General features: G+C 41.3%; 1 protein-coding gene across 1 annotated transcript in view; it reads right to left on the bottom strand.

Annotated features, from left to right (window-relative positions):
- The window catches only part of PIK3C3 (phosphatidylinositol 3-kinase catalytic subunit type 3), a 114,949-nt gene that overhangs the window by 15,643 nt on the left and 89,982 nt on the right, over nucleotides 1-9,324 (bottom strand). The window contains exons 22-23 of the mRNA XM_045296041.1: nucleotides 6,714-6,882; nucleotides 3,388-3,397 (exon numbers count right to left, since the gene is read on the bottom strand). Coding sequence (XP_045151976.1) covers nucleotides 3,388-3,397; nucleotides 6,714-6,882 — 179 coding nt within the window. The remainder of the gene's footprint in view (nucleotides 1-3,387; nucleotides 3,398-6,713; nucleotides 6,883-9,324) is intronic.

Below are 9,324 nucleotides of genomic sequence, written 5' to 3'. Positions count from 1 at the left end.
TTTACACCACATTTGCTTATTCACCCATTTTGTCTTCAGAAATCATTTTGGGAAGATGAGCATCACAAAATGCCAGGCTATTAAACAAAAGGTTCTTGAATTGAGCAAGGACTTGAGTAGAGGCCCAAGGTCCATCTGCTACCTTGATACTTAACATATAAATGTATATATACATAGACCTATATCCCTATCATTAAATATTAATATATTTACATATATACGTGCCTAAATTTATACCCCTATAGATGTCGTTTGCCTCCTAGTTTCTTCCTCTATTTCTTGAAGAAATATTAATACTATTCCTAGATCTCACACAAGAGAACAAATTTGGAGGGCACCCAGTTAAGACCAGCATTTATTTTATTCTTCAGTACATCATTCTTGATTTTACCATATGTTTAGGTTTCAAAGATCAGGTCGTTAGGTTTTTAGGATGCGATGAGTGAGGTGAGGTGATGTTAGGTTAGGTTAAGCCTGGGGCTGCACCTCATTTCCACAGCTAGTCCAATCCAGCAGCTGAGAAACAGTCCCTGGCTAAGATCTACAACTTTTAGGGAAAACATCATAACTGTGGGATTTACTTTAGTAACAAACAGCTGTTGCATGTAAGAATGAGACAGGAAGATGTCAGCTCTGACCCAAATTGGAATTTCAGCAGTTAAGGCCATAGAACTAGATTCAAATGCCTAAGGAGCCCCCTGCCCCCGCCCCCCCCAAAAAAAAGGCTACCAAAAAATCCAGTAGGAAAAAGAGAAAAAAACAAAACACATGAGCTAGATTCTGTATAGTGACTTATAATAAATGGAGAAAATACTGAAGTTGTCAATAATTTCATTTCATTTAGATCCATAATCAATGCTCATGAAAGCAGCAGTCAAGGAATCAAACAATTACACGGGGCATAATCTGGAGCACAAGACCTTTGCAAAGCATTCAAGCACAAAGATGTCACTAGGAGGAGTTCAGTCCGCCTGCCCTTCACCAAAAGTATCTTCCATCACCTAATAGGCATGTGAAAACCGGCGAGGAATTGATGGTTTTGAATAATGGTGCTGCAAAGAATATCAAACGGATTGCCAGAATGATAAACAAATCTGTCTTCAAGGACATATACGCAGAATGCTCCTCACAAAATGTGGAGCTGATGGGCTGACACAGTTGCTGTAAAAAGGGGCTCAAGCATCACATAAGTGTGAGGATGGCCCAGGAGCAGGCAGCTCCATCCCGCTGTGCCTCAGCTGGCTGAGTCAGAGGGGACTCAGCATAGACGGTGAGGGGGGAATGAGAATGTAAATATTAAGAAAATAAGACTTGTAGGAATGAAGGCTGAGATAGTTTATTGTGCCAGCCTGGTTGATAAACACAAGTGGGATTAACTGAAAGGCAGAGAGATAAATGGCTTGGTGGGTCTCACCTTTCTTGTCTCTCACTCTTTGGTCATCGGACCAGTGTGCGGCTGCCTTGCTTCTCCTGTGCCTCAATTTAAAGGCTACACTACCTGTGGGACGCCTAGCCTGTGGACTGTGTCGCTGTAAGTTGAGGTCCCTTTAAGAGATCGGTGGAGCTGGGGACTGGCAGTTGGTGACCTGGCTGGCAGTTGGTGACCTGCCTTCTGATTGGCTGCTGTGCTGACATAGCCTAGCTCTCTCTATAAATAGAGGAAGATCTGGCAGCAGACTGGATTGGAAAGACTGCTAGTCTCTCACAACTCTCTGACGGCAGTGAGTTGAATTGAGCTATTTGTAGTGCTTTATAATTTAACTATTTCTTTCTTGTATTATATATTTATCTGTATATGATTTAACAGTTCATTTCTTGTTATATATTTAATTATCTTTATAAATAAATATATTGAATTATCAGCAATTTGGTTTTATCTCTCTAGAGAACCCTGTCTAACACAAAGGCAAAACCAAAAACAAGAAGGAAGGGTCAAAGGTGTTGGTTAGGGAATGAAATGCTTAGAACCAAGGTTCTGGTGAGGCTGAGTTCACAAGCACTGATGGTAGAGAGCAGTTACAGTTGCCTCTAAATGAGGAGAACAAGGACCTGAGAGAAGGGCCTGGCTGGATCATTCCTCTGGAGGATAACCTCACAGGAGTGCTCATGAGGAGGACGACTAGGACAAGGAGACTTCCCAGTGATGGAGAGCACAGGGACGCAGGCAGACAACGGTTAGCAATACACAGCACAGGTGATGGTGTGATCCTTAATGGGGTTGCACTTAAGTATTTATCTATTTCCTGCTTAAGAAAACGGGGAAAATGTTTTGGGAATGTTCGTAGGGAGCAACAAGGGAACTAAGTCTTTCTCCAAACTCGGTGGCAGTCAGGATAGGGAGATAAAAAAGAGGCTCTACTTGAGACAGTTTCAAAGAATGTAGTGTTGGGTTATATCCAGTCATATTATGTGCTGTGGTCAAAAAGGATGCTCTTTCAATTACATCTCAGTTATTTTTACTTTTCTTTGTTGAACAGACAGTTTCCCCCAAGTCTTGATATAGGGCAACATTAGGAATCAGCCACAAGGTACCAGGGGGAGGGAAATACAAGGCTCAGTTCTGAAAGGCTATCCTGGAGTTTCTGAAGTGTAACGTCCCACAAGATTCACCTTATAATACCAATATCTGCATCAATTCCAAACCAAAGAAATCTACTGGTGCCCCAGTAGATTTAAAGGTTTGAGTGGTTCTAACAGGTAGCTTAGTGATACGTTAAACTTGTGCCTTTATCATTTTTTACTTATAGTCAATTAATATAGACGGCCCTTCTATCCATGATTACTTTGGTGATGTATTATAATTCTCTACTGCAGGCCTGTGGCCTGTTCAGGAAGGTGGTCGGGACTAATGGACAAGATTAGGGTGGTATTAAGACCTGACTGCAGTAGAGGGTGTGAGCTGTTATACCCTTTGCTTCCTTGGAGGTAAGGTCTGCTAAAAGAAAACCATACCTGTGTCAAAGCCATTTCCCTGTTTCCTGACTGAGCGTTGGTAAAAGGAAGAAGAACTGCTGTGGTGCTCAAACATTTTTGGCTTCTGGCTCCGGACCCTGCCCATGGCTCCTCTCTGGCTGACTTAACCCCTCCCACAGCCAGAAGAGGCATTTCCTTCGAGTGTAGTGAGTGTCTGTGAGACACTGCAGCACACGGCAGAGCCCAGGGACATGAAAGGAGGGGAGGTATGGAAATAGAGAACATTTTGGGTGAGTTGGACAATTACTGCTACTCACTGCCATTGCATTGAATCAATTCCGACTCAAGGTGACCCCATAGGGCAAGGTAAACTGCTCTTGTGGGTTTCTAAGACCAGCTGTCTATAGAACCAGAGTGCCTCTTCGTTTTCCTTGGGATTGGTCTAATGTTAGTTTTTCTAAACAAAATTATTACCACAGTTTTTCTTAAAATAAACAAAAACAAAAAACTCTTAATTGGAATAGAAATCCCCAACTTTCTCCTGTGGAGAGATACAGGTGGTTTAGAACAGCTAACTTGAGACTCGCAGCCCAACACATAACCACTACACAACGAGGGCTCCTAATTTTCCTAAAAGCAAATATTAATACTTTCTAGATTACCTTATTCCAAGCATCATGTTACACACTGGCCAAAGACCACCTAAATCTTCCAGAATAAACCTCCAATATTGAAAACAGACATATATTTATGACTACATCAAATAAGGCTTTTATACTGTTTCAGAGAACCATTTCTCTTACAATTTCGTCACTTTGCAAGTAGCAAGGATCACAGTGGAATCTTGAAAAACTATTATTTAATAAGTGTACCACTTCAAGGAGGCAAAAATAATGCCATTCATGATGAAAGGCAGTATGATCAACATTTGATGGTGGGCAAAACGTCTGTCAAATTAAGAGCCTTGGGAAATGTAGTCCTACGTACGGTATTAGATAGAAGTGTATCTATAAACCTTACCAACATTGGATCCAAACAAGTTTCTGAGAACCAGCTTAATTTTTACATCTCCAGAGCACCGTGTTTACTAATCAAAACATATTTGAAAACACAAGATTGAAAAATAAAAGCTGATTGAAAATATTAGGGCTCAGCTGATGTTAAGTGAAGTCAACAGAATTGTTTTAAAATAAAACTATAAAACAATTCTTATGAAAATTTAGCATAAGAGTATTTAGATGAATCATTTCAACATTTTCCATTGAAGCAAAAAGTTTAGCTTTGGATCCCCACTAATAAGCTGTTTTTGTTTGTTCACGCCACTGAATTCCTACTAATCCATATCAATGACAGTTTCTATGGCAGTGTTTTCCTTCTACTGTCAATAAGACAGATCCTTTGACATTTCTCCAGCTATCATCTTACATCATCTTTCCTGCCTTCTTGAAGGAAAGAGATCATCATGTTTCAGCCTAAGCTTTTATATAGGCTTTGATCACTTTAAATTAAAATCCCAGAATTATAGTGGAACTCCCACCTTTCTGACAGTGCTTCCTGCATCATCAGGTAAACTGCAAGAGCACCAGCCTTGCTCTTTTAGCATTTCTGCAAAGTAAAGCTGTGCCACCCAAAAGATAATAATGTATTGCTTTTTAAAAAAAACAAAAACTTTTATTGGGGGCTCTTACATCTCTTATCACAATCCATTCCTCCAGTGTGTCAAGCACATTTGAACATATGCCACCATCATCATTTTCAAAGCATTCTCTTCCTACTTGAGCCCCTGATATCAGCTCCCCATTTCTTCCAGCTCCCTCCCCAGCCCTCCTTCCCTCACGAACCCTTGGTAAGTTATAGATTATTTTTTCCATATCTTACTTTGTCCTCTGTCTCCCCTCACCCACTTTCCCAGTATTTGTCCCCCTGGGAGAGGGTTCTAGGTTGATGCTTGTGAACGGTTACCCCGTTCTCCCCTCACCCTCCCGTAATCCTCCTGGTACAACTACTCTCCTTGTTGGCCCTGCGGGGTCTATCTACCCTGGATTCCCTGTGTTGCGGGCTCTTAACTGTAGTAATGTGCATGTTCTGATCTAATCCAATTTGTAAGGTAGAACTGAGGTCATGACAATGGGGTGAAGGAAGCACCAAAGAACTAGAGGAAAGTTGTGTGTTTCATTGGTGCTATACTGCACCCTGACTGGCTCATCTCTTCCCTGTGACCTCTCTATGAGGGGATGTCCAATTGTCTACAGATGGGCATCGGGTCTCCACTCCATGGCCCTCCCACCCCCACCCCTTTCACCTTGGGTATGGTTTTATTCTGGGTCTTAGATGCCTGATACCTGATCCCACTGACACCTCATGATCACATAGGCTGGTGTGCTTCTTCCATGTGGGCTCTGTTGTGTCTTAGTTAGATGGATGCTTATTTATCTTCAAGCCTTTAAGACCGTAGATGCTATATCTTTTGATAGCCAGGCACCATCAGCTTTCTTCACCACATTTGCTTATGCACCTATTTTGTCTCATATAGCTATGAGAACATATAGATATGTACTCACATAGATATAAGTACATAATTCTATTCCCCTCTCATTATATAAATATATTTACATATATACAATAATATATTTTATAAATTGTATATTCAAGATCTGTAACACACCCAGGGACTGAATCAACAAAGAACTATTACTAGATGTTGCAAAAGAGAAATCAGAGTGTGAAAGGGCAAAAACCATCAAGATCACCTGGGTACTCAATCAAGATTATGAAAAAAATGTAAGAGTTCTCATTCAATAATCACACAATGTCTCTGTTCCAAACCCTCTATGAAGTGCTCAGGTTGTAAAACAAACTAGATAGAGTGCAAGCACACAGAACAACTCACTCTCCTCCTGTAAGGACATAGAGGTATGACTCCTGAGCTGGAATTTTCTGCAGGACTAAGAATAATACTTATTTACTATACATGCGCTGGGGGGAAAAAATCCAATGATCTTGTTATTCTTAGAGTAACCATCAGTCATGTACTGAATTAAACAAACAAGACCTGTTTAACCATCTTGATTTCCCCTCCTGATGATATACTAATGTTCAATCCTAAGCAAGGGAGGCAGAAATAAGAGGGGTTTCAAGTTTGTGGGAAATTGTCATTATCTTTGAATTTCATCTTTTCATGAACGTCTTGAAGCCCTCACATATAGTGGCATTAGGGATAAAAGGCATAGAAAAAATGAACAATTCTCAGCAGAGTAATTGATGAGGTGCTACAAGAGAGACAAACTGTCTAACATATACTTCTTGGTCACTTAACTAAACTTCAGGATGTTCCTGTAAAGCACATGGCAGCTGAAGGCACTAAAGTATAAAAAACAACGAGCTAACTTCACCCACAAAATGAGGAAGTCTGCCAGGGAGAAGGAAAACAGTGGACTGATTACAGTCAGCGGGGCGCCTGTAATCCCCCCAGACAGCAGGGCTCATGCCTGTCCTAGTACTGTCCAAGGGCATGTAGTATGAAAAAAATACCAAGCCACCGAGTTTGAAGCCTCCGCGCCGACTTAATCTGGTGAAACCCGGCTTCCTACTTGGTAGGATAACAATCAACTAATAAGTAAGCAAGAAGTTTTAGCATTTCTCCCTTTGATAGCTGAGTGCTAATCAAAAGAGCTATCAAGTGTACATTAAACAAATATCATTGCCGAAGTCAACCAGAAAAAGTGATGGTCCAGAATGCAGACTCCTGGCGCTCGGACACGAACTTCCCCAAAACGTTTCCGCGAAGCAAACCAACGTACCTTCGAAGATGGAGAAAGGCCGTGTAGCACTGTTTACGGAACTCCTGGTACTGCTCACTCTGCGTGCCCCCCATGCCCTCCACCATTTCTTTATTCAGCTTCATTGGAGGCGGAAGAGGCTTCGGATCCCGACCCAAAATATATCCAAAGTCTATGTGGAAGAGCTTGCCTGGGTGGGGACAAGAAACCTTAAATGACTTTGATTCTGAAATTAACATAGAGAACAAACTGGGCAGGGGTGGTATGTGATACAATTATCATACAGACCAGCAGCGGCTCCTTATAGAACATTATTAGCTCATGATAAAGCCTATTAAAATGTTCGTTCGCTTCTCTAACCTCAGGGGTAAGAGTAACCATCAGAGTCTATCCTAGTTTATTTCAATTTACATTAATTCAAATGAAGCTATACTTAAGAGTCATTATTTACCTGTTGTTCAGACTAATTTTTCCTTTAACTTATCACTATTAAAACAAATCTCCTAAATTTCAAATTGTATTATCTGAACCATTTTCAATTGATCTGATACACTTGTTAGCTGCAAACTAAGACACCAACTACAGTATTTACATCTGTCAAGGGATAAACAGAATGGCAGCACCCATCATACGAAACCCTACATTTAAATTCATAGACTGCAAAAATGTGATAATTCATCTTATAGAATTATTCACCACATGATGAATAAAGCATCTTGTGACTCACAAGAGGTATACGAAGTAGGAATATGTTAGCATATCTGTTACTGAACTGTCTCCCCCCAATATTTGTAAATCTTAACCCCTTATACCTGTGATTATAATACTCGCTTTCTTTGATATAGTCGTGTGGCAGTATTAGTGTAGGGCCTGTGTTAAATCAATCAACTCTGAGACATAAAGGATTCTATAAAAAGAGGCACAGATGTGGGAGACAGATGCCAGGAAGATGCACAGAAGCAAAGTTCAAAAGAGACGGGAAGACCTTTCCCTCCCGAGCTGACGGAGAGAAGAAAGGCTTCCCTATAGCAGGGGCCCTGAATTAGGACTTCCAGCCTGTTAGAAAAACTTGTTTTTCTAACCCTTGTGGTATTTCTGTTACAGCAGAACTAAGTAAGACAACATCTCAGGGACCTCCCATCTAAGCTCCACCAAGGTAGGAGGGGTTTATCACTGTACTGTGCACTGCGGATCACCAGTCTTATACATAGAAGGTAATCATTATTGACGACACAAACATATCTTAAAGGTCACCCAAAATAACTCCCAATTCAGCCTGCTGAGTTTTGTTTGCCTTCTAGTACATGATCAATTGTTTCAGTTGGAAATGAATGCTCGTGGAAAGAGGAGTCTTTCCCTCAAGGTACAGCACAGCCAAACCATTCCTTCTGAAAGTGAATTAAGAGCCTCTACAGATATACAACCTTTCAAAGCATTTTTACTTACTGAATGTACCCATTACAGATGTTGGCCATAGCTCTACTTCTTGCATTATGATGACTGATACCTATAAATTTTACACTCCCATGATTAGGTCACTGTTGCAAATACAAAACAAAGAGGGTCACAGAACTGACTGTGGGATAAGGCCCAGATTAACAGTGATGCACTGGTAAGCACAACGAATCAGCTGTCTGATGGAACAAAACTTCGTATCTGACTTAAGTTTGTGACACTGACAAGGTCAGTTACTTTCGGAACTATCGAACTAGTATGATTGACAGCTCATATATCAACAAAGGCTGTTATCTAAGACTTAATAGTATCTAGTACTCAGTTAATGGGAGCCAGGGTGACAGAGTGGGTTAGGCATTTAGCTGCTAACCACAAGGTCAGCAGTTTGAAAGGACCAGCTGCTACCCAGAACAAAGCTGAGGATAGAGTAGAGCTACCCCTAAGGGCTCACAAAACTGTAAACAGTTATGGAAATAAAAAACCTCAACATTCTTGGCGGAGCTTGTGGTTTGAACTGCTGGCCTTGTAGTTAGCAGCCCAATCTGTAAACCGGGACACTACCAAGGATCTCTGGAGGGTAGTAACAGCTTAGTTAAATGGCTCCTATCGTGTCCACTTGAGTTACTCAAATCAGGAACCATTTGGTAATTAGTTATGGTTCATCTCACCAATATTTATCAAAATGCCTTATCTCACCGTCAACGATTTCAACTCACATCCACCTGGTAGCAGGGGAGAACATTCCCCTGTGAGTTTCCAAAACAGTAACTGAAAATCCCTCAGGTATCAGGCATCATCACAACAAAAAATCATATCACTGTGAATGAGGGGGAGTGCAGTGTGGAGGCCCAAAGCCCATTTGTAGGCCACTGGATATCCCTTACAGAAAGGTTTCGGGGAGGAAACAAGCCAGTCAGGGTGCGATGTACCAACAATGAAACATACAACTTTCCTCTAGTTCCTAAATGCTTCCCCCCACCCTGCACCACTATCATGATTCCAATTCTACCTTATAAATATGGTTGGCCAGAGGATGTACACTGGTACAAATAGGAACTGGAAATACAGGGAATCCAGGGCGGATGATCCCGTCAGGGCCAGTGGTGTGAGTGGCAATACCAGGAGGGTGCAGGGAGGGTGGATTGGAAAGGGGGAACCGATTACAAGGATCTACATA

The sequence above is a fragment of the Echinops telfairi genome, unplaced genomic scaffold (genome assembly GCF_000313985.2).
Source record: "Echinops telfairi isolate 266 unplaced genomic scaffold, ASM31398v2 ScPeMD7_7400;HRSCAF=8409, whole genome shotgun sequence".
NCBI lineage: Eukaryota > Metazoa > Chordata > Mammalia > Afrosoricida > Tenrecidae > Echinops > Echinops telfairi.
This window is presented reverse-complemented; position numbering and strand designations above follow the sequence as displayed.